Source organism: Rhinoderma darwinii, chromosome 6, assembly GCF_050947455.1.
Source record: "Rhinoderma darwinii isolate aRhiDar2 chromosome 6, aRhiDar2.hap1, whole genome shotgun sequence".
NCBI lineage: Eukaryota > Metazoa > Chordata > Amphibia > Anura > Rhinodermatidae > Rhinoderma > Rhinoderma darwinii.
Window position 1 is genome coordinate 127613935 of NC_134692.1, and position 26471 is coordinate 127640405.

Consider the following 26471-nt stretch of genomic DNA (forward strand, 5'->3'; position numbering starts at 1 on the left):
TAGGGGGAGCTTGAGAGCTCACGGCATACAATTTATATATTTAAAGGGACACTCCAGCCAATACAAAACTTTCCCATGTGCTCCATTATGGTATTTCATGTGTCAGTCTCTCACCTGTTATTTATCTTTCTATATATCAGACTGGGATGGTTGCTTATCAGCCGTCTGAATACGGCTCGGTGACTCGCTTTCTCTAGTGGAGTCCATGGAGATCTATGTGTCACCCATCACAGGCTTCAGCAGTTCCTGTACCACACTAGTTTTCATGGGGGACAGAAACTTCTATCATCAGATACCTCAGATACTTAGACAGGTTCCTGTCACACAGGTATAATGTAGAAGAATATAGTGCAGCCTCCCTGTCTGTATTACTTATGTTTTCTCAGCCGATTTAGGAGAATATGGAGAGAATGATAATCAGTGTCCCCCAGCATGCAGAACTGGTATGGTCTTTAGCTGGTCATGTGATGCTCTGCTGAAGCATCATGTGATTGATAGCAAAGCAGGGAGGAAGAGAAAGCTGGGGAAATCTAAGAATCAAGATGGAGAGTTTTTTAAAGCACAGACAAGGCAGCAGTTCATAAAGACAGTACAGTATACATAAAATAAGTGTAGAGTGTAGTATACAGTCAGGTGGGGAATGCAGACATGGAAAGTTGTTTCCACTGGAGGTATTCTTTAACTCCATATAACAGTATGTACTAGGCTCCCCCTTGTGGTGATTTCTTATTTAACTATGTGAGGGAACCCAGAGGCTCTCCAAAAATTGATCTCCAACCATTAAAAAGGAAAAAAATGTCAGTGTTAGGTTGGATTCACACGGGACCTAAATGCTGCAGAGTTTCCGCAGCAAAGGGTGAAATTCGCAGTAAACATAATGAGAGTGCTGAACATGTTCAAATCTCTTCCGCTTTTCCATTTCTATCCGGTGTGGACCCGGTCTTAAAAGTTGTGTGAGTCAATCATCAGCATATGAGATTTACCGTATTGGCATGAGGAGTTGTATTTCGATCCCATTTACATAAAACAGAAAATACTGAAAGTAAGAACTTTTTATTGGTTTGTAGTTTGGGTTGCAAGCAATAATATACATATAATAAACACCCATACCGATTCAGTACAGAATAATTAACAATTATAGACCGGGAAGAACCAAACGTTCCCCACTGGGCTGAGGCTTCTCAAATCTCTACGGCAGGAATAAGACACCCAACGTTCAGACAGAAGATTTTATTTTCTTATGGAGTTTGCAGAATTCTTTGATGAATAAAATATTGAGAAACTTTGTACAATACACAAAAGTTAAATACATGTAAGGGAAGGTGAGTCCTCTTACACTGCCAATATATAGGGTGGGTTATTCGGACCATTTGAAATTGCCCCCTGCATATCTAGGCCAAAATGTATCATCTCTTATACAGAACACAAAACAGGACTCCGTTGGTCATTGGCAAAGTGTGTGTGACCAGATCCGAGAAGCAGTAATATTTACACATGCGGATTATGTACATTCATATACTTTACTGGGGTTTTCCAGGAAAATACATCCATGACCTATCCTTGGGATCGGCTATTAATTTGTGATCAATGGGGGATCCAGAGTGAGGGGTTGATTGCACGGGACGGGGCTGGGCTGGGCTGCGGTAACACAGCCCCACGTGCGGCCGAGGATTGAAGGGGCTACCCATCAATTTATAGTCCTGGAAAACCCCCCTAATGCAGTCTTCTAAAAGTCAGCCATCCAGAGTTGTTTCCTTAAAGAGGTTGTCCAGGAATAGAAAAGAAAAAAAAAAGTTAACTTTTTTTAATTCCAGAAACAACCGTATACTTGTCCACGGGCTGTGTCTGGGATTGCCGTCAGCCCTATTCACTCATGGGGATCGGCTACAATTCCAAACCTTGCCCATTGACAAGAAAGTCACGGTTTCTTAGACAAAAATAAATAAAAGCAGACCCTTTATTTTTATCATGGACAGTCAGGATTAGATAAACACTTTTAAAAAGATTTCTTACATTTTAGACGATACCCATCAAAGTCTAGGTAAAGTACTTTAGAGGAGTTGAGGTTGGCGCTGACTCTACAATGCCACTTGATTCCTAATGGGCAGCATCTTATTTTTAGAAATAGTCATTTATAATGTTTAAAGAGGCTCTGTCACCAGATTTTGCAACCCCTATCTGCTATTGCAGCAGATAGGCGCTGCAATGTAGATTACAGTAACGTTTTTATTTTAAAAAAACGAGCATTTTTGGCCAAGTTATGACCGTTTTTGTAGTTATGCAAATGAGGCTTACATCATTTCTTATCATAAAAGTGGGCGACAAGGTGACGTTTGTATCAGGCCTTACAAAATAACGGTGGACCTAAATGTAGGTGTTTGGTTCAAGACCTTTAATCCAAAGCATTTTACACCACATAACCTGACATACACCAGAGGCTAAAGCTGGCCATACAGCAGGGATTTCAGACGGCAGTTTTCTTCATGGTTGGTCTGTAAAGGTTGTCATTTGGAATGAAAGGAGTTAAAACCCGACAAATCGCCGATCGATCTCTGACTCGATCTCTGGCCTGGTCTTTTATGGACAGGATATCGGTCTTTATTCGGCATCTTTCACGCTCATTCAGGTCACGAAGAGGCGCAGTTGGCAGAAAATAGTCTAAATCTTCCTTTTCCGACACCCAAAATCTCTAGTGTATGGCCGGCTTTAATTAAAAAAATCCTGAATAATTTCCCATGTGATTTGAAGATTACAGCCACTTCCAACCAGACAATTTATTTTGACAACACTGAAAAGCCATTGAATTATTGATGAGAATAAAAAGGTGCACCGGACTTCAAACCAGGATTAGTTCACAGCAAGAGGCTTTCAGACCGTGCCTGCAAGTGTACGCACACCCACGGAACAGTTCAATAGACGGAACTATAGATCACTAGATAAAAGGAGTTAAAACTTCACAAAATCCATTAGTTGATGACAAAAACCGCACTTAATAGATTGTCCGTGTGGTTCAAACGTAGAGGAAACTCCCCGCGATGTGCACAGAATACAGTCAGGGTTAAGTGCATATATTAACGTGCCACACAATGCATGCCCATATCCTCACCGTGGCCAATGATGTAAACTAGTACACTTAAAAAAAAAATAGCAAGTTACAGTCTACCAGTCACCATAGCTGCACTAGGCCATTGGGATTAGTTTGGGGGTTGCAGCACTTGACCCCTCGGCATCCAACATTTTCATGTAGCACAAGACAAAAGACTAGTGACAGCAACTTGATGATAATGATTTGTTATATAGCAAAAAGTTCAGGTTTTTTTTACGCTAGTCGAAAGAAAGTAGGTACAGATTAGCCCTTTGCTTACTGCATTCGTTTTTAATATACAGTATAATGCAGAACAGATTATATTAGCCCTTTGCAACATGTAAATTACAAGTGACAAAAGTTGAACATCTATTAGTCAAGAGGAGTTAAAAGTGTTACTGAAGAGATATGTAAGGTATATTATCTTACTTCAGAAGTCAATATATCTTGGCATACACAAATAAAAATTTTTTTTATATATATATATATATATAAAAAATAATGGAGCTCCAGTAAGGTTTCTGTAGCCATGTAACTGACTGCGTTGAGCTAGGTATTTGATTACAAGACAGGATGAGTAGAAGAATGACGTCATCGGAAAATCATCCAAGAGAGGATTATGGAGCAGAGCACCAAGTGGCGTCTGAGTAAGAGCGCGAAGATCTGTAGAGAAGCCGCATCCTAATCCCGACACTCACACCCAGGCTTGGGAATCCTTAAGCGATAAGGTCATTAATTCCCCACTTTAGACATATTGGTGAGAGATTACAGATGATAAACAGCACCCCTCTTGTCCATTGCAGTATTGGAGCTGAGATGCAATACCGGATACAGAAATGGATGCAAGGGTGGTGCCATTTTGAAAGAAAACCCCCTCCAAAAAAAGCTCTCATTCTAATTTTCTAATTTAATTAAATAGGAGATATAGGCAGATGACCATGCTCAGAGGAAGTCAGATAAGTCAGGGGAAGTAGATGTTCACGTGGAGGTGCGTTCATATTTAAAGGGGTTGTCCACTTTGGACAATCCCTTTTTGTAAGCAAGATCCCTTGATGATGAGCTGACAAAAGGGTATTCTGCTAGGACCGCTAGTGATAAATGATAACATCTATTCAATTCTTCTGAAGCTCCACCACGGGAGACACTATTGCATACCACGGGCCGTCCGTGTAACGCACAGATGTGTTAGGCCCTCCAGAGCGAGACAATTTTTGTAGCTGCTCTCTGCTCTGGCTAACAGAAGTGTAGTCTATGGGGGACCCCCTGTATTAATCAGAATTCCCCCTAATAATATTTAAAAATAGGGTTTACAAACCAGACAACCATTAAAAGAATAAATAAAATATTTAGATAGAAGTCTTCATACACGGACAGAACTGGGAAATAATTGGTCTATTACACGGGCCGTGCCGGTCATTTACACTATTGGGGTCCGAGCCGTCTACCTTCAATAAGTCTCCAGTTTCGATACTAAACTTGTGAATATTCGCTCTGCATGAGGAGACAAGCAGAAATAATAACAGCACAATTCTCATTCCATAACGCGAGTCTCGTTTTTTTGTTTATCCAATTTATCGCCTCATCTTTATTACCATCATCGGATCATACAGGAAACCAACTAGAAGGATTTATAGCCTGAAAAACTTTTTGGTGCAGTTTTTTTTTTTTTTTTTGCCAAAGCCAGAAGTGGATCCAGGAGGAAGGAGAAGTTACATTTTTCCTTTATATTTCCCATTTCTCTTGGCTACGTTTGGCTTTGGCTCAAAAGTCTGCAACAAATAGGTGTGTATTTCCAGACATGGGGTGAAGGTTTTCTCACTTAGTTTAAATGTTTTTTGGCAAGACAGATGGGGACGAGAAAAGCCCCAACCACAGACACAATCATTGATGATCTATCCTAAAGATTGTCCGCTAATTTCCCAGAAAACCCCTTTAACTTTAAGGTTGCGCACGCTACACCACGTTGATTAAGATCACAAATCTGTTCCAAGTATCAAAATCAGGAGTGCCCACTCAAAATCAGGAGTGCCCACTCAAAATCAGGAGTGCCCACTCAAAATCAGGAGTGCCCACTCAAAATCAGGAGTGCCCACTCAAAATCAGGAGTGCCCACTCAAAATCAGGAGTGCCCACTCAGAGTTTTGCTTTGCTAGGTTGAAACCAATAGGGAAATATAAGACGCCCAACAAACATGCGTTCTTGGATTTTCTGAGTCAGTAGCGATTTTTTCCCAGTTGTGGCAAGCCTGGATTTGGCCTGTTTTTCCCCATAATTTAGTAGTGTTTTTTTGTCCCATAGACCTCCATAGATTTCATTATTCTAAAAAAAAAAAAAAAAAAGAAGGATGCGTTCTGTTTTGTATGGTGTTTTCATAGAACGAAGAAAAAAAACAAAAAAAAACAAAACAAATTGTTGCAAACCCGAAACCTTCGCATCACATGATTTTTAAATCACAATTTGGAAGGTGAAAAAACGCCACCTAAAAGCGTGCAGGCAGCAAAACAGCATAGAGGAAAAAAAACCACATATACCACAGTGCCCAGGGAACTAATATGCTGCTATATTCCTCATATGAATTCGACAGACAATAGTGGAAAATGTCTGACCAATACCAAATACCTTGCAAATCATTACAGCAGAGGCAGCCAAAGTTCGCTGCTAGTATAGACTAAGCCTGTCAAAGATAAATAAGGGGATACAAAAAAAAAAAAAGCTTTAGACCCCATGCCCCTTATAGCTCTAAAAACTGTAGTGTAGGAGTCCTTTGACATCGGCCAATCAACAAGACAGCTCATTGATCGGCGCTCTTTTCACCAGGAGCTACGATCAGTTATGTATGGGGACGGGTGATCATCACTACAATCGCTCATCCCCTCACACTTCCATCATGTCCACAGTACATTACACAGGGATCTGTTCTGCCGACAGCGATAATATTTTCTGCAGAACAATACGATCGGCCGATGGACGAGTGTTTGCACTTTTATCAGCTGATCGTTGCCCTGTTTGCTCAGGGCAATAATCAGGAACATATCACGTGAACGCTCGTTTGGCCGATCATTGCCCAGTCTAAAAGGACCCTAAGAAAACATTGTACAAGAGTGAGTAATAAGAGGGGAGAATTAGCTATAGCCTGCTCAAGCCAAAAATAATTACGCTTTTTGTGCCCGCACTCAATGTTATGGGCTTCATGGAGCGGTTACCTAAATTATTCAAAAAAGATATTACGTGATTGATAGGCCTGGAAGAACAATCTACCCGGTCCCAGGATTGATTGAGTGCTTTTCTGGGCAGATGTCATGACTTTTTTTTTTTACAAACTGAATATTTCTCAGAATTTCCCACGCCGTCGTCTTAAGTACTTGTCACCGACCAAATACACAAATAATCTTATATAAAAGAAAAAAAACTTCCTTAAAACTTGGTTACAGACATCCTTTATAATCCATTCCTCATTGAGCATGCCCTATGCCAAGATGCAATCTGCTAGCAAGATAATATAATACATTTAAATCACAAAAAAAATATATATAAATTTTTTTTTTCTTTACATTTCCGCCAAGGAAGCAGTAGCATTTCAATGGAAGAAATCTTTTGCGGCAATAGACAAGTGCAGATGACATGCTCCGTGTTCTTTACTGATAAACAATGTGAGTCCAGGAGTTTTTTGTTTTTTTTAATGATGGAGGAAGTGACCAAGTGTTTCAGCCAGAGAACGATGCCCCCATGTGGTTAGGACTGGAATAAAAAAAAAAAAAAAAAAAAAAGGTGGGAAAACTAGAACGGTACAAAGTGTAAGGATGATGTCAAGGGCAACACGTTGGTCAGACTGTCAGGTCCCCCTGATGTACAAAAAGATTCTAGAATAAGGGGGTAGGGAAGAGAAACCTTATAATAGACACTTAGAAAAAATTCCTCTTCAACAAGTCCCCATGAATGAAACACTGAAGCCTCCGCCACAAGTACAGTACACATTTTTTTTTCATGACAGCCCAATAAACGCTACTCTTAACGCAGACATTTTGTGGTGTCGTTACAGTGGCGATTCTTCGCTTGCTTGGAATGAAATAAAAATTAAAAAAAATATATCTTCTTTCAAAACACTTCACATTCGGGAGCCTCTTTCTTGCAAGATCTGAAAGACAATGTTAGTGATAGACAAGTGAAAAAAAATGGTAGAAGAAGTGAACCAATAGGGAGGTAACACAGCCAAGAAGCTATAGCTACAAAGGCACACCACAGCTAAAAAAAACAAAAACATCTAATAATGAACTGGAAAGTGGCAAAATGGACAGATGGTTTATTTATCCTACAAATATACAGTCTAAAAAGCAGCTACAGGCATTTAAATAAATAATCAGTTTTGTTTTTTTCTACAAACAGCGCCACTTTGTCCATAGTCCGTGTCTGGTATTGCAATATTCACTGTATTTTAGCGCAGGTTCAAGACAGCCGGAATAATCCCAGTCCCCCATGACCACTACTTTATCTCAATAACCAGTCTTACTCCTTAAAATCGTGTACAAAGATGAACACTTATTGATCAAAAATAAAAGAGCGCCCTGGCTGTTACACAGCTCCGAATCCATATTTAAAGGATAAAATTCTGCCTGCTCACACCACCACTAGGGGGAGCTCAGTAGAGTAATGCATATAGCATTAATTACTTCTATCATCTGTCTACGCAGGGGATTTGGAGATCTGTATCCAAAAAAGCTCCACCTGCTATAAAGATATATTTATCAGCAAAGAATGGTGGACCTAAGAACAACATTGCCTTCAGTGAACCGTTTCCCCAACACCTGGATTAGGTTTAAAATATGGTCCTCCTCACCTGTGGTCATGGGACAAGTAAAACAAAAAATCCTCAAGACATGTCAAATGTGAGCGTCCTTGTGTTCTCAGGGACCAGTTTATTTCCCCTCTGGTTTAAAGAGGATTTGTCTCCTCTCCGGACATGTCTTTTTTAGTAAATACTTTATTCCCCATGTAATAATTCTGGAAGATCTTTTCTTAGTGCTCTGAACTGTGCCGTTCCGGTGTTATTCCTCCTGGAAATTTATAAATTGAAAACTGGGTGTTACCAATCTTGTCAAAGGGGTGTGGCCCTACAGTCACCACCATCAATGATTGGACAGGGTCAGTTTGTGTAGAGACACACCCCCAACTGGTAATAACCAATCATCAATTTATCCATAAATTTCTAGGAGGAATAATGGAGGAACAGCACAATGCAGGATTCTAAGAAAATATGCTCCAGAATTGTTAAATTATGGGGAATACAAATATTTACTATTACAAACCTGTAAAGAGATTGGAGAAGTCATCTTTAAGAGCAATATCCGCTATGTAACCTGAGTGGTTGTCTTATGAGGATCTTTGAGAAAAATAAAAGGTAACACGTGAGGCCATAATACTCAATTGTGTTATCCACCACTGGTCTAGATCAGTCCGTGTCACTAATCTGGTGAAAGATTCTTTATGAAAACCTCCGGTGCAGCCTTGTACTTCATCTTAGCAAGATCTGGACTTGTCCTCCATGGCTCAGGTGTATAGAGTATAAACAGCGACTACTCCCTAGACAATATAACATTACAGGATAACACATTGCTGGCGCGAACACCAGAGAACTCGGGAGTTCAGCTGGAAGCAAATGAGACGTGAACAAGCGAATTGAATCAGAGTCATCTGCTTTACTATGGTGCGGCCCTTAAAGGATATCAGAGTAGTTCTCCCCTCTCCAGTACTGGCCTATGTGGAAGTCTAACAAGTGTGTGACATCACTCCTGAGATCAGGGAAAAATAGTATATTAAACCCACTGGATATCAGGAAATGATGGTAGATTAGGTTGCTTGATTAATAGGGTTAAAATATTAGCTATTTAGGGGGGGGGGGGGTGGTAAAAGTCCTACATTGCACAGAGACTAAGGGAGAAGTGTAGGAACTCGAGCATTCAGGTCAGTGGACACCGTAGAACAGAGATTTTAGGGAACTTTGTGTTGCAAAAACTTATTCCTCAAAAATAGGGCTAGACCCCACCCCCCCAAAAAATAAAAAATAAAAAAAAATGAAAAGTAAAGCTATAGTGCAGAGAACTTTAAAAATGACAGAATTTGACCGATTCAGATAAAAGTAAAAGGGTGGACATTCACTTTAAGCAAAAGGCGCCATACATTAGGTTTGCATTTGTCAGCAGCTATATACACAATTTATCTATATACACACGCACAGAAAAGTTCTGTTTCCTGTCATTCTGCTGCAACCTCCCAAATAAGCACATTGAAACCTATTAGACAATTAAAAGTACATAACCCTATCCATATTTAATAAGTCTTCAGCCATTACTGCAAGCAAAAAAGCATTTGTTTTACTTTAAACTGAATGTCCGCCCAACACAATTTTTTTTTTTCCAGTCAAAATAGGTTCACTATAACAGATTCATTTCTTAATGGATCTTTATAGCGTTGGGAGCTTTGTTTTTCGGATACAAAGCTTCAAATCCCCTTTACACAGATATGGAATTAACACATTTGGCTTCTTGTAGCCACCACCAGATGGAGCTGCAGAGCTTATTGCATACTGCTTCTTAACTCCCTCTACTGGCAGCTGCAGCAGCCAGAACGTTATATCTCTTGAATCTGCCTATACCAGTGGATTTGGAGCTCTGCATTACAGAAATAAAAGTTCAAACCGCAATGAAGCTATATTAAGATAATCTGTGCAAAATTTTGGACCTAAAAGCGCCATGATAACTGGTGTGGCTGTTGGGCCGGTCATTAGCTTACATTGTATTTTGGCCAGTCTGATGCAATGCTTACGCTGCTAATCATCGTATGAGAACGAATTAGCCGTGTCGGTGAATGTCGCAGGCATAAGCTTATTGCTGCTACTCATACAAACACGTGAGCTACTGACCGCTCAAGACAATCCTTTAATATGCTTAGGATCTCTGAAGCAGAGTCGTCTAGAATAAAGGCTGCTAAATTGGCTACAAGGTAATCAGAGGTCTATAGAGTGAGTATAAAATATAAAGCAATCACCAAATCCCATATAGTGCCCCGTGAACTCCATGCAGAAGAAGTCTCCATTTATTCCCATGGCGTAAGGGTTCAGATGCCAAACAACGCACTAAGGAGAATGAGTAAATCTACTGGGAGGTTGGTGAAGGATCGGGAGCAGAGGGGTGTCAGGAAAGCTGGCGCTCACCAGTAACTTAAAACTTAATCTGAGTCATTCATATCGTAATCCGTCTCTTCGTCCTCACTCTGTACCAGCATGCAGCATGCATGTGCAAAGAAAAGGAGCGGAAACAAAAACTTGTAAGTGCAAACAAAAGAATAGAAAAACAAACTACAAGCACAAATGCACCAAGCCGGGGGGGGCGGATGCACCGAGCGCAATCCGTGGCTTGGTTGTTCCGCATGCTAATAGATATTGTCATCACGTTAGACTCAGACCACTGGTTTGGATGTACACAGGGTTGCATTACATACAAATTCTATTATATAGTCATGACGGCAAGCAAAAACAACCTGCAGCTAAACGAAAGCAGCACCAAACCAGTAGGCTATGCTTTGTAAATGGCAGTCTATAGATTAGAGATGTCAGAGGGTGGTCCCCCACTCGGGATCCCCTCTGAACCAGAACAGAGCTGGTCTGCTAGAGGGGCTCCCGTTCTGACAGACCGGTCGTGTCCATGCCTTACATGGAAGACCATTCATTTGAATGGCCGGCGTGTAGTGCTACATGAATAGTATGACAGCGATAACAACTGATCACCGGGGTTTAGAGAAGCCGGGCCCCGCGGCAATCAGCTGATCGCCGGGCTGGCTTCTTTTTAACAAGGGATTGTTTTCTTGAGACAACCTTTAATTTTACTAATTAACTGGAAAGTTTAACATGGTCTATTGTATTAATGATCAAAAAAAGTTATTACTGAAATAAAGTTTGTCGTTCTACTGAGAGCAACAAAATGCAGCAAAAACTTGACAGACATAATAGGACATGGAAGTTATTGCTAGATGTTATCCGCATGAGAAATAAAAATATTCTCTACCTGTATGCCTGACCTAATCTGGGAGGAGACCGTTCTGTAATAAGTGACTTGGGTCTCCAAGTGAATAGCAAAAAAAAAATGATCATTCAGAGAGCAAATAATTAAAGGGGTTTTCCCACTAAGAACATTTATCCAGAGGATCGGTGATAAATGTATGATCACTGGGGGCCCCACACCGATCACTAGAATAGATCCCGGTGGTCAGCTCCAAAGACCTTGAATGGAGCGGAAGGGCACACGAGCGGCCATTGCTCCAGTCAAAATCCTCCTCACTGCCATCGTGCTGTGAGGAGAAACGGAGCTCAGGATCCACATTTTAGTGACCGGTTATGGCCCCACCGATCATACAATTACATATCCTGTGGAGAGGCGATACGTTTTTAGTGTGAAAACCCCTTTAAAATGACATCGTGTCAGTGGATGTTGCATGGAGTAAATAACCACAACTCTGGAGACGTTTGATAACGGAAGTAATACTGCTAACAACTGTGACTAAGCGTGGTGACGCTCTCCGCAGCTCATACACCCAGCTTATTAACTTCTATATTAACCCGCAGGAAGGGGTTTCATTAAGCAGCTTGCTTAGAGATATCATGTCGAATGCACATTTTGATTCTAAAGCCTGCGCTCCAACCATAAACCTTAAACTCAAATATCATCCATGTATAAATCCTTCTTCTAATGGAAACTGCCATTTCCTAAACGGTGGTTGCTGTCAAAAGAGAATGCCCCGTCCTAAAGGGGCTGTCCAGATTAAGAAAAACATGGCTGTTTCTTTTTATTTTTAAAACAGCACCACACCTGTCCATAGGTTGTGTCTGGTATTGCAACTCCGCTCTAGTGCAATGAATTGGGATGAGCTACAGTACCACACACACACAACCTATGGTATCTGTAGTGCGGTTTTTGAAAGAAAGCAGCCTTGTTTTTCTACTCCTGGACAACCCATTTAACTTGAAAGATTATTTTTAATGGTATGCCCCAGTTTGCAATTTAGGGTCTAAATTGCGCTATAATTGCTCTAAGCAACTTGATTCAGTAGGAGATGCTCTTAAAGGGTTTGTATGAGATTATAAAAAAAAAAAAAAAAAGGTTTTCCATAAACCGCTCCACTATTGTCTTATGGGCCGTGTCTGGTATTACAGCTCAGCTCCATTAATTGCTGCAGTACCAGGCACAGCCCATGTCAACAGTGGCGCTGTTTCTGGGAAGAAAAAAAAAATGGCATCTTTTTTTCTAATGCCAAACAACCCCTTCAAAAAGAGACAGAAGAAAGCTAAAGAAAATCAGAATAATTCCCCTTTCCCAGCACAACCAACTTACCTTTGCCTTTTCACTAGGTTCACTGGTAGTGCCATATGGCGTATTGTGCAACTCTTTTGAAACCACACACAAGAACTCGGCTTGATCTTCATTTCCATAGTTATAGGAAGAACCAATGCTGACAAGCTTAGAGAGAAGAAAAATGAAGCAAATGAAAATTTCAGTAATCACATTTTGGCACATAAAACATTACTGGAAGCATAAAAAAGTAAGGGTCAGCAACAAAAACACCTCGCAGAAATGTACATTACGCATTTCACTTGATTAGATTGTTTAAAATGACTTAGGGTTTCGGTATCTGCATGTAAAGTGGTGGCCGGAGGAACGGCTGGAGGACTGACTAGGCCAAACTGCACTAAAATAAAACTGGCAGCTGCTTATCCCCTGGTGGGACGGATCAGGGATGGGGAGATCCAATATGCCCGATGTGGGGGGACGGGGACAGACGCTCAAGATAGTGGGGTTTGGCTGACTTCTCAAGTATATGGACAGTGTAACACTTACTACTGGCCTCAGATGCCCACCATCCAGAACTATAACCCGTAATCCACTGGAAACTTATCACCGGGGGATGCCGCGCCCAATGCCGTACATGGACAGGACTGGTCCAACTCTCCGCTCTAGCTCAGACTGGGGCCCGAGTAACGGTATACCCCTTTATGGTGTCTCACTAAGTCATCCCGACCCCACCTCTAACCCAATTTTCAAAAACCATTACTGACCAGACAGCCATAGATTTAGAAATATACTCTGACAAGGTAAGTGAAGGCCCTTTTACACAGGCAAATGATCGGGCAAGCAAGTAAATCACATGAACGCTCATTACCGATCATTGCCCTATGTAAACTGGGCAATGATCAGCCGATAAATGAGCAAACTCGTATCGTTTATGCAGCACTAAAGATTACCGTTGTCTGCAGCACGTCCCCCTGCCGACACGATACAAATGTATGAGGACGAGCGATCGTAGTAACGAGCGCTCGTCCCCATACATAACCAATGACTGCTCCTTGCAAAAGACTTCTTGATCAGCGCTAGTTTCCCCGGCCCACGTAAAAGGACCCTTAGGGTGCAGATTTATGTGGATAAGAGAACGAAGAGGTCTGTCCATGTTGTCAAATATCACAGAACTGCCTACGAGCAGGTATAGAAAATGTGGCATTCATAGGAGTTCGATACTGAAACATTTCAGAACTTCTGCAGTCTTAAATCTACTTGTATTCAAACTCCGGATTGAAACCTGAACCCTTAAACTTATATTATGCTTCTTCTACCAAAGTCCCCCCCCCCCCCTCCCCGCCAAATAGGAGCAGCTGCGGGACGGGCAGATAAGTTAAAGGTAAGACTTTAAACAAGATAACCAAGTAAGAAGGCAATGTATCGGAATTGGATCTTGAAATATTCAGGTAAATAAAAGACCAGCTGAGAAGAAGGTGCCATATCCAAGCTAAAAGTTAGTCAGTGGGTTTAGCGACAGACGTTGGGACCCCATTGGCAATATTCCCGTAGTGCTGAATGCAAGGCCATGCATGTGTACATGTAGCATAGGGGAGCAGAAAAGAAGATTTGGGAGAAAAGAGCAGTGTGCAGAAAGGGACACACCTCGCCGCTGCATTTCTGGAGGCTGGTCTCCTCCACTTTCACCTCCCTTGAAACAATGAGCAGAAACTCTGACTGATGATCCCGCCCGCAGCCATACATGGAACCTACGCTGACAAACTGCAACCAGAGTAAACGCACAGTAACTAGGCTGCACAAAGCAAATCAGTGTAGAAAAGCATAGCGCTATGTGTGTAATGCCAGGTCACACCTGCTCTTGGTACTACGCCATTTGTCTACACGGTCATTTCGAGGAGTTGGTCACTTATCTGATTCATGTACAATATTGGCATAGTATCAAGAAGTAATGTCACCTGTTTGATCCAAAACACTAAAAAACAACTCCCCTGAAATCAGTTACCAAATGTGAGGTGCGTAATGCCTGGACTTGTGGTCACATGATCACTGTACTAACATGGTAACGTTATCGGCCGTGTGCAAGCGCCCAGGATCTCGACCAGTTTACCTGTTCAAATTTCCAGCCATCCGACATTGTGGACACCATCTGGGTTAGCTCTTCCTCTTGACATTGAAGAACTCTGTAAACATGTTTAACTGGCACCTTTGAAGTAGTAAAAATGCAACAAGTTATTAAAAAAGAAACCAAATTTCGTTCGTATTCACAAGAGGCAAAAGTGCAATTTCCCCTTCAAACGCGGATTATTGGCTATTAAGCTTTGTATTCCGCAGCCTCATGACCATGTCAGCGCTTGTATTGTAGTCTGGACCGCCCCCTTCCAACTGTTAGAAGCAGTAAGTGGGCAGTCCAGACTACTGCAGGAAGTGGACTCATCTCAAAATCTATTGAAAGTACATTACAAGTTTATTTTTAGTTTATCGGATTTTTAACCTTTTCAGGACAAGACCAGTTTTAGTTTCTTCATCCTAGCGTCTTCAGAGAGTCCTGACTTCTTTTTCAGTCAACATACCCATGAGAGCGTTTTTTTTGCGGGACGAGATGTAGTTTAATGACACTATTTAATGTGCCAGAGAAACTGAAAAAATACTTACTTCGTGGGTGAAGTTGCGAAGACAACTAAAAAACAAAAACGCAATTTCTCTATTGGTTTTAGGGCGTTTCTTTTATACAGTGCTCACTGTTCAGTATGGGGTGACATGGGGGGGGGGGGGGTCGACGAGTGGAGCGTGGTTTATATACACACACACTTTAACATGGGAGCCTATGGGTGACATATGCCAGTGTATGACTTACATCATAGGTATACGTTTAATGTATACATCATGGGCTTTTCATGTAAAATAAGTACCATTGTAGTCTATGGGCAACGGACACGTTAAAATGGATGCCTAATAGTGGCATCCATCATCATTAATAGACTAGAATGGTATTTGTTTAATGATACGGCATTTACTCGTGACCCCAGTTTACGATGTATCCGTTAAACAGAGACCATCAAAGTCTATAGTAACGGATGCCACTGTTAGGCGTCCGTCATGGCCTACGTTTTACGTATACGCCAAGCAAAAACATAAAATAAAATGTGAACATCGCTTTAGACAGAACCTGGCAGCTTTTCTGACACTTTTTAGTAACTAAACATATTCCCATTTTGTGGAATCTTTTCTTATAACTCTGCATTGGAGCGTTCTTCTGTTATTCCTCCTGGAAATGCATGAATAGGCTGACTTAAAAAGGTGACACAGTACATAATGTGCATTTACCGGGACTTTCCTTGCCTGCGGATTTCAGCCTCACATTGCACTAATTAGCTTATGAGCTTTCCCGTCCGGGAATCCTGAGCTCGCGGTAATATTCCCTTGTAGAATTTATTCTTCGAATGATCCCACAACACAAGGAGCCTCCTCCACGTGATGGGGGATCTACAAGTGTGAGTGTCAGCGGAGGCCACAGATGCTGTTAGAATGAACGGCCATGACTAAATCGGAGATTTGTTATCTGGGTGACGTAAATAAGCCGAGCTAAGCGAGTGTTTTGTCTGTCCTTGCGGAGATAAAACATACAGGGCACTTTGTTAATGTTGTCCAGTATCTGCTGCTGCCGAGGACTTCCTTTTATGGAACATTTTGTGCATTTTCGTTCCCTCGGTTTATTGAGATGCCAGAAGTCGTAGAACAAATTGTTGATGCTACGAGTCAAAGCGTTGAAATAGTTGCTTCTCAGAGTCACAAGCTGGAGAGTGAAGGGGCTGGAAAGAGGAACGTAGCACCGCACGCGGGACCCCTAGACACGTTACATCCACCCATCAAATAGAAGCATCTAAATATATACACGCAGGTTTATTTAGACATTGCTCTTTTCACCTGTATGTAGGGAAGGCCATTACAAGATTAGCTGTGTCTGGAGGGGGAAGGGCTGCAGTTCCTTTATCTAAACCTCTAAGTATTTGGCAGTAGCAGTCCGCCCGTGAGGAATTCTACTACTAAGGAAACGAGTGTGGAGTGACGATACGCAATGTCACTATTCAGTAGTTTTTTGCAGCGGAGCCCACCGCAAAATTCCACCTTCCATTCATTTCAATGGGAGTCGGACACTTCTTTCCCCACCAGCTGATTTTTTTTCTCAGCTAGCGGGAAAAAGTAGTGTCCCGCCCGATCTTTGGGCGGTTTCCACCCGAACCTCCCACTGAAGTCAATGGGAGGAGGAATCTTCATGACGACGGCAGGAATAATTCTGTGGCAGATTTTGCGGTGGGACCCACCAAGCAAAATCCGCCGTGTGAACGGACCCCAATGTATGAGGACGAATGATCGTCCATCCCAATGCAACTGCATCATGTTGGCAGCCCATCCTCTGTTTACAACGGAGAACGTGCTGCCGACTAGTGATCATTTTTCTGGCCGAATAAAAGATCCGATCAGCTGATGAATGAGCAACGATGGGGAACGAAACCTCGAATGAACGCTTATTTGCCAGATTGTCTCTGATGCATCCTATGGGAATCAAAAGGTTTTTGTTTCTTTTAAGGGGTTTGGTTAACCCAAAAAAAAAAAAAAAACAGGGCACATGCTAGGGGCCCCCTGTGTTAGCCAGAGTGGGGAGCTGCAGGAAAGTGCTCTATAGGACTCTGCAGATGGGATTGACTATAATACATGATCGTGCCAATTCCCCATCTAACATATGATGCATTTTGTTTTAAAGTGTCTGCAGTAATCACACGTGAGCCTATCTGTTGACACGCCGGCCTCGTAGGTGTCGCTGGCAGAGTAGTAACACTCTTGCTTGAGACGGACCCATATCCCCATCTGACCTTACACTTAAATACAAAAGTCACTGCCGCAGCTAAAAATAAACCCCTGGTGCAACGTGCTTATTGTCGGCTGATCCTAAGTCCTGGAGCCACAATTAGTCAAGGGTAAAGAATTTGTACGTGAGTTAAAGACACTGTTCCACCTTCAGGGCAACGACACCACAAAACAGGCTCAATTTGCAATCTGGGGTGAACCCGCGCAACCATTTTTTTTGCTCGGTGATTTATAAAATGCTGAAATACTCTGTGCACTCACATCATTCAATTCCCTTAGATGGAGAGACAATGCGATTTTATAGACAGCCAAGATGCCATTCTGGAGAGGTCTCCTGGTCCTCCCGAAGGCCGCAGCTGAAGCCTTTTAATTGTGGCATACAAGAGAAGCAGGGGAGATCAGCTTTCAGGTAAATGAACTAGTTATAAGAGGACTTTAATACACGGCAAACGCTACATTCTGGGTTTGCCGAGATAATTTGTGTCCTACGGTTAATTTTTTTATTATAACAGTTGTTCGGGGAGGGTCGTCACAGCACTATTACAGGGCCCCCTTACTAGGGCTCATTCACCTCAGTATGTGTGACCATTACCCGATTTTCAGCTTTTTTCCCAATGGTTTACTAATTAAGAACTTTATAATAAGTCTGCCCTTTCAGTAATAGAAATCATCTCTCCGCGCAGACTTATTGGTGATCATGTGATCGACTTGTGTTTATACGCAGCAGCCAATCTGAGGAGGCAGAGCTACAGTGGGGAGGGAGGGAGAGCAGCCTGAACCAATGATAAGACAGTAGGTGGAGCTCAGTCTTACAGGGAGTCTGAGGTAGTCACTGATCACAGCTCTGCCCAAATTGAGCTGCCCTAAAAAGTGGCTGAGCAGGAAGTACTAAGGAAAGAATATAGCAGATAAGTATCACATACAGGTACTGACGTCCACAGCATGTTTAGGCTTACTACTAGACAGTTGCTCTAATAGTGCAGTCATTCAGATTACTCCTAATGGCGGACCTTCTCCGGGTCCGCTAATGACAGAATGCCTTACCTGTGAGGTTTTACTGTCTCGTTCCCTTATTCTATCCTTTACTAGTTTAATTAATGATGTAATATTGTAGAACTCTGCTTCCTCCAGAACACCTTAAAAAGACACAAAAAACAACATTTTTATATTAGCAAGTGACATCTATGATTTTAAGAAAATCATTAAACCTGAAGCCGGTTATATGTGGATTCAGAAAACTGATATAACCCAAGGTGAATCTACTAGTGACATCACCAAGAAGCATCAGGCCGGTGTGTTTAGAGTCACTCGACAGTAACAAATAAGCAACTCACAGTGAATACAACAATCATCGGGTGTCATTTTTGGGATGGTAATGGTGTATTCTAAAGAACTAAAAATCAGCACAAAAACCCTCCGGCAAAGTATCTGAAAAGTTGACGTACATTAGTCTGAAAGCAGAATTCTGTTTAAAGTGACGCCGGGTGTGAAATCCTGACAGTTGTTATCGTGTAATAATATTTTGATTAGGAGATTTACAGCAGGAAGTGACTGATGAACAATACGGCTCAGCAGTCATCACGTCACACGAGCCGCTCGTATGAAACGGTCACGCCTTGGAAAACCCTCAGAACAAACAGGTTATACTGCTTCAGGAACAATCATTGGAAATATTTGCAGTGCAGTTTAAAGAAGGGGCTCTACAACTCTTACTGGATAGAGACCAGAGCTCATCTAGTGATGCATTTTCCTTAAAGCATAACTAAAACTGAAAAAAACTTTTGAAAAGTCATAGTGACGTGTCAGAAGTTTTAATTGGTGAAGTCTGAGCGCTGTGCCGCTTAGCTTCTAAACCGCTTTCCTCGGAAAGCCGAGTGAGCGGTGTACGGACTCAGACTTTCTATTGAGCCCGTACACAGCAAAGCCAATGAGAAACGAAGTGGCACAGCGCTCACTAGAGCGCTTCTGCTGCTTCGCTTTAGCAATCGGTGGGGGTCTCAGTGATTGTACCCCCACTGATCAAGACTACTGAAATAGGTTTTTTATTTTTTAAATTAAAAAAAAAAGTTTAGTTACACGCTAAGGACTGCTAAGCTAAAGATGGTTTATTTAGGTCTCCACCATACAGTCCTAGGATCAGGAGGTGGATATAAACCTCTGGATTGATCCTACTTCCAGAGTTGTCCTTACAGAAAGAAAATACAAAAAACGATGTAATGCAGCCGGTATCCCAACATCAGAAATGTATATACATTAGGATGTTCTAGCACTGCGCACACCAGGTTATTTAAAGAGGATTTGTCAGGTCTCCTATGCTACTTATGAGGGCATCACAAGATAGGGAGGTGGGAGGGGGAAATACACTGAACTCCGGGATAAAGTTTGTGATCCGATTCAGAGTTTTCATGTAAATAACCTTGTAAACGCTGCCAGGACTCTCAGCGAAATTCTGCGAGTCCCACTTTCCCTGTCCACAGAACCATTGACAGCTTTCCCCTATGAGTTTGGGGATAGGGAGAGCTTTCAATAAATCACTTACTGTGAGGATGGGGCAGGAATCAGGCTCTCGCTATAAGTCCTGGCAGCAGTGTCATCTCTAAATTGGCATAGATGGTAAAGATAATTTATTGTATAGAAAGTAAGCACTAATCCAGACAGTAGTGTCAAAAAGTAGAAAACCATATGGAATATTTTGAAGGTTAGAGTCCTGGAAGTGTCCTGGCTAGAATTCAGTCTTTGTCTTCCCAGTTCGATCCAGGGCTTTCGCCGATAGCAGAGACAACACGTGTGGAGGGTCAGCGTCTGACAACACGGCGTTTGAAGGTAAATCGATGTAGCTACTTACCTGCAAACGCTGATGCTGCTGCAGAATCATCTGTAGCCTCTGGTGCCGATGTGTCCTCGCTCGTCTGACACGATGCAGGACCTGTGAGTGACGACACAGCGTGATCTCTCGAGAACACGGCTGTGTCTGCACTGCCAGAAGCTGGGCGTTCTGAAGAGAAGTGGATGATACTTCTATACACAACGCCCAGCTAGTAAAAGTAGTAAAAACGCCCTGATGTACGCACATAATACACGCCCAGTTGTACTTTTACTTTAAACACACCCACTTGGACTTTTGCAAGCCTCATTTGCATAACTACAAAAATGGTCATAACTTGGCCAAAAATGCTCGTTTTTTAAAAATAAAAACGTTACTGTTATCTACATTGCAGCGCCGATCTGCTGCAATAGCAGATAGGGGTTGCAAAATCTGGTGACAGAGCCTCTTTAAGTACAAGGATAAGGGGACAGTCAATTGCAAAATAAAGTTGCGCCCCAGTTTATATAGTCCAGGAGGATTCTTAAAGGAGTTTTTCCACCTATACGAGTGGTGATGTAACTAGTATACGCTCTCACTTCATGATTGGCGGGGTTCGGACTGCTAGGGTCACCACTGATCGCCAGAACGAAGGGACTGTGGAGCAACCTGGCTCCTTCTGAATGGGGCCTGAACTGTAGTTTTCTGCACATAGCCCGGACAGCAGCAGTTCTGTGCAGAGGAAAACCCTTTAAATCGAATACTGGTCTACGTGCCCGATCACTGCCATTTTTACTAATTTCATAGTAAACAGGGAACTCACCTTCTTCTGCTAGGTCTTTATTGATGACCAGTTTCCCATGCCTCAAATAGTTCAATACTGGACCAAAGTATGTGGGGTCCCGGTCTATTAAATAGGCACCTGCTTCATCCTGAAAACAAACAACATACACAAGACATTAGTCCGGGGTGGGGACTTAATTTTTTTTTAAAATAAATGTCCTGATAAAAAAAAAATATATATAAACCATTATAACCAATTATTATAACCAATGCCAGGCTAGTCATCGCAGCAGTTCCTTTCGGCAGTAGGGTTACCTAAGCCATCCGAGTAGAAAAGCAAAAATTTACATAATAGAAAAGTATACACACACACACATGCAAATCAAGTTTCCAAAGCTCTTTGAATACTGAAAACAGGGAAGTTATAAATTGAATGGAAACACAATTTGCAAGATGGCAAAGCAGCTTACGGCGGCGGTTCATTGTCCTGCACTTGTTGGTAATGCTATATACTATACATACAGCAAAATTCTATTGGGCTATAGATTGTCAATGCAAATGCGGTTTCAACACAGGACAGTGTACAGCGGGAGTCATAGCACACCGGTAACTAGTCTGGCACCCAGATCAATATGGTGTACAGTGCTGCTTAGGCCTCATTCTGCCAAACAATATATGGATCTATGGGTTGTATCTTCTGTTCAGTAGAACAAAATTTGGGTAAAACATGTGTCTGAATGAGGCCCAAATAAGTGCAACTTTTCAACATCTAAATCGGCAATTCTATCTAAGCTTAAAGGGGTTTTCCCAGGCTATGTCAAATAGATGCGGGTCCCACTTCGGGGACCAGCACCCATCTCTATGACGCGGCCCCCCTTATGCCAGTTCTAGCTTTTTGTGTTCACGCTGACTCCCGGCTACTTCCTAGTCATATGGTTGGGAGATACTAAAACAGCGTAGCTCACTGAGCTACACTGTTTCCGTAACTCCTATAGTAGTGAATGGTAGTTACGGAAGCAGTGTAGTATGCGAGCTACGCAGTTTCCGTAACTACCATTCAGTTCTATGGGATTTACAGAAAAAGCGTAGCTTAGCGAGTTACGCTGTTTCTGTAGCTCCCGACCATATAACCTTTTTCATGGTCAGAATTCACCTGATTCAGCCGCAACATAGCAGCAGAACTGGGTTTAGGGGACCCTGTTCTGGAGATCGGTGCAGAGGTTGAACCCGCCGCATGACATTAATGACATCTATCCTGTGTATAGGTCAAATGTCTCTTGTGTGAAAACCCCTTTAAAACACAGTGGGTCATCAACGGTGCCGCCTGTCATTTTAGCTGTGACCACATATATGAATAAGTTGACATTCTTTACTTTGAGGAGTCACAATAGGCACAGTAGATGTTATGGCAAGTGGACCCCATACATGAGCTTATATGTCATGGGGCAAAATAAAGGAAGCAGGGCACAACTGGTATGCTGGTGATCTGGGCAATTTAACGTGTCACTTATTAAGTCTGTCACGTCGTGATCTGGATAGGAAGCTTGTGTGACAGTCCTAGCGATTAACAAATTACAAGGCTGTGATTGCTAATCTAAGGCCCGATTCACATCGTTTTTACCCTTCTGTCAGAGGTATACGTTGGGAGGAGTTCCGACGTGTAACTGATGGGAGGTAGCGGCATATACCACTGTATAGGCATACAGTGGGATACATCTCCTGAACTCCCTGGGCACAGCGCTACTTGAAGCACTGAGCCTGGGGAAGCCCCTGACATCACTGTCCATATATGGACAGTGATGTCAGGTGCTTTCAACTATGGAGTCCCCGACCAGACCATCTCAGGGAAAGTCCTTGATGTCACTGTTCATAGACAGTGACCTTAGGAGTTTTAGGGTACCAGAACAGTGACATCAGGGGCACAGGAGCAGAACCCCCAGGTAGAGCGTTGCCAACACTCTGTCCTGGGCTTACAGGTTTTTAAAGCTCGTAAGGACACTGTATATGGAGAGTGACGTCAAGGGCTATCCCAAGATACGAGACCTCCCCATCCGGCCAAAGTGCATGCGAGGCTCTGGCCGGGCACTTTGTCATGGAAAGCCCCTGACATCACTGTCCATATATGGACAGTGACGTCAGGGGCTTCCCTGGGCACAGCACTTCAAGTAGCACTTTGCCCAGAGAATTCGGATGACATCTTACCGTATGTCTATACAGTGAGATACAGCGCTACCTTCCATCAGAGGTATAAATTGGAACTCCTCCTAACATAGCTCCTTGATACAATTGCACTATTTTTTTATGCCAGAGATTTGAGAATTTCATATTTATTCTAATTTGTCTGAGCAAATCACCAATAATTCTAATATATAGCACGTCTTTAACGCTGGAAGCCAAAGAGCAGCAATACCAATAAGGGAAGTGGACAGGTCACTGATGGACTACGATGAAACATTCTAGTTGATTTACATTTTTCTAGGGATGTGTTAATTCTCCACATCCTTACGTAGAGGATGGTACTCCATTAGTCTTAAAACCATTATATAAAGATGGCACATCAAAGACTTCCCATAAATGCAGGAGGCAGCGGCACTACAGGATATCATGTGCAAAAAGCACATAAATAGCATGAATAATGTAAAGCCTCTAATGAAAAATAGGATGGTGGCAAAATTCAATAGATGGACAAAAACTGAAAAGTTTAAGAGCACTCGAGTAGAACAGCTGCATTTCTAGTGGCCGCGCAGTGGAAACCTTTAAACCGATTTGGGGGGGGGGGGGGGATGTAGGCACTAAAGTTAGTAAATATCTGGGCACATTGGCTACTGGAATTTGTCAAGCTGTGCGATAGATGTTCCTGAAAGACATGAGTCACATGACCAGAACAGCACCACACTTGTCCATTGGTCATGTCGGGTGTTACAGCAGTTGCATTTATTTGCCTGGGGGGGGGGGGGGGGAGCTACAATACCAGGCACAGCCCACGCATAACTACCAGTTCCTCAAATGATTTAAGATGTTAACCTTTGCTTTTATAAACCGCTCGTGAAGCTAACTAAAAGCCCTGTATACAATGTGTGCCAGACGGTTAGTACAGCCTGCAGACTTATTCACAATTTTCCAGGAGGAATAACAGAGGGTCGGCAAAAGCAGAGTTCTAAAAAAGATGCTCCAGCATGCGTTAATAAAAGTAATTACTAGAACGGACACGTTAGGAGGGCGGACAAGTCCTTTTTATCTAGGCAAAATTGCCATTCAGGAATCTAAAACAGCTGGGTAACACTATGCGTATTTTTATGCGGCAAATCTTGCAGCGTAATACAGTACCAGCAAAGCTTATGAAACTTTATGTAATCTCACCTACACATTTCAGATTTTTTTTGTCCGCACGTAAATTAACCTTCCATGTGGATTTTAAAATCCACAACATGTCAATATAATTTGTGTTTCCACCTCAGAATCGTATCGAACTATTTTTTTTTTTTTAAAAATGCTCCAAAATCCTCATCATTAATCCGCACCTATTTCCACATCAAAATGTAAAAACTCATCTAAAAACACACTACGGCCCTGTTCATTTTTTTTGCTGCAGGTTTTGCAGCGGAAACCGCGGCAAAAAAACGTCTGAAATCGCCTCCCATTGATCTCAGAGGGAGGCGTTTATTCCCCACGAGTGGAAAACCGCATGCGAGTAAAAGCGACATGCCCTTTCTCTGGGCGTTTCCATCTGACCTCCCATTGACATCAATGGGAGGCAGAGAGTTTTTCACAGCTTTTTTGCCCGCGACGCTCAATGGCCTAGGCAGAAAAACGCAGCAAAAAAATGGCAAAGAATGCAGGCAGGTCAAAAATCTGCCTTAAAATTCCTGAAGGAATTTTGAGGCAGATTTTTCTGCCTGCAAAAAACTGTGAACAGGGCCTAAGTGCACATTTTACCTGCGGTTTTGATGTGGATTTTCTGCACACATCAGTCACACGTGGCGGAAACATTCTGCCGCATAACCTGCACGTGTTACATCAGACTGTGCTGCAGTTTTTACACTTTGAGGCTACATGAACATGTTGCATATTTTGCTGCCGGAAAATACGGCGCAAAACCGCAAGAAATTTGCAGGAAATACACGCAACCGAAGGTGCGTTTTTTGATGAGTTTTTCAGTGCAGTTTTTACATTTTGCTGCAAAATTGCGTTTTCATGCTGTGGGTTTTGCAGAGTATTTCTGTAGAACTATAGAGCCAAAAATCGCAGGCGGAATAGCGAGATAAATGGACATGCTGCCGTTTCAAAAATACGCACCACAGGTCAATGTCCCGAAAGATACAGCAGCGTGTACACAATTCCCTGGAATCTCATGGACTATGGCGGTACAGTATTGCGCTGCGGTTTTGCCGCACACATACGCATCGTGTGTATTGACCCCAAGGCTTCATGCACACTGAGTATTTTTCTGCAGAAAACAGGCACCAAAACTGCAGCAATACGCTGGAAATTCGCAGGTAAAACCACCACTTAAGGGTATGTTCACACAGGCTATTTTCAGCTGATTTTCGGGCCGTAAAACAGCTAAAAATGCGGGGGCTGAACGCCTACAAACATCTGCCCATTGATTTCAATGGGAAAAACGGCGTTCTATTCCCACAGGGCGTTTTTTACGCGACAGTTTTTAAAAACTGCCACGTAAAAAAAAAAGCCTTGTAAAAAGTAATGCGTCACTTTTTGGAGACGTTTTTCTCATTGACAATAGAAAAACAGCTCCAAAAACCCTGCAAAAAACGGCTGAAAATCAGGGGCTGTTTTTACTTGGAAACTGCCCCATATTTTCAGCCGTTTTTTGTTTGCCGTGTGAACATATCCTAATTGTGCGTTTTTAATTTTTTTCTTTTTCAAGTTTTGATATGTTTTTGGGCGTGATTTTCCACAGAACTAGGCAGATACAATCCACAAGAAGAAACGCAAGACAAATGGACGCGCTGCAGGTCAATTTCCCAAAAAATACTGCCGCGTGTGCATCAGATTTACTGGAATCTCATTGACTACGCTGGTACAGTATTAAGCTGCGGATTTGCGCGCGCAAATACGTGCCTCAATACCACACATAATACGCATTTTGCTGCGGAAAATACGCACCAAAACCGGAGCAATATGCAGGAAATTCTCAGGTAAAAACGCACCGGATTGTGCGTTTTTCGGTGCGGTTTTAAAGTTCTGCTGCGTAAACAGCTGCGTTTTCATGCTGCGGGTTTTGCCGTGTATTTCTTCAGAACTAGGGAGATGCAATTCTGCTTGTGAATTCTAAGATAAAAATATGCTGCGGTTCCGAAAATACGCACAGTGGGTCAATTTACGTGCAGAACGGAGGAGTTCAGGGGTCTCAGTAGGTCGCCAGATTTTTTGTGCAGGTTCCACACGGAAAAAAAAAATCTCCCAATAATTGGACTGCACAATACACGTGAAGGGGTTTTGAAAAATAAATCCGTAACATGTCAATTCGGTTGTGGTAACGCTACAGATTTTTACAGCAGATTTGCATTGCACATTGAAATCTGCACCAAAACCTGCAGAGGAAAAGTCCTGTAAAAGTGGCCATATTGGTGGT

The 26471-nt window shown here is 42.4% G+C and overlaps 1 protein-coding gene across 2 annotated transcripts in view; it reads right to left on the bottom strand.

The window, feature by feature from the left end:
• Positions 1–1037: 1037 nt before the first annotated feature.
• Positions 1038–26471, bottom strand: part of LOC142655777 (BTB/POZ domain-containing protein KCTD5) — a 35527-nt gene continuing 10093 nt past the window's right edge. Inside the window, exons 2-7 of one of the 2 annotated variants that reach the window (XM_075830328.1) lie at positions 20916–21024; positions 18334–18425; positions 14531–14626; positions 14068–14184; positions 12466–12591; positions 1038–7220 (exon numbers count right to left, since the gene is read on the bottom strand). In XM_075830328.1, coding sequence (XP_075686443.1) covers positions 7191–7220; positions 12466–12591; positions 14068–14184; positions 14531–14626; positions 18334–18425; positions 20916–21024 — 570 coding nt within the window. In that variant the 3' untranslated portion in view covers positions 1038–7190. The remainder of the gene's footprint in view (positions 7221–12465; positions 12592–14067; positions 14185–14530; positions 14627–18333; positions 18426–20915; positions 21025–26471) is intronic. The other variant, XM_075830329.1, reaches the window with a different exon arrangement.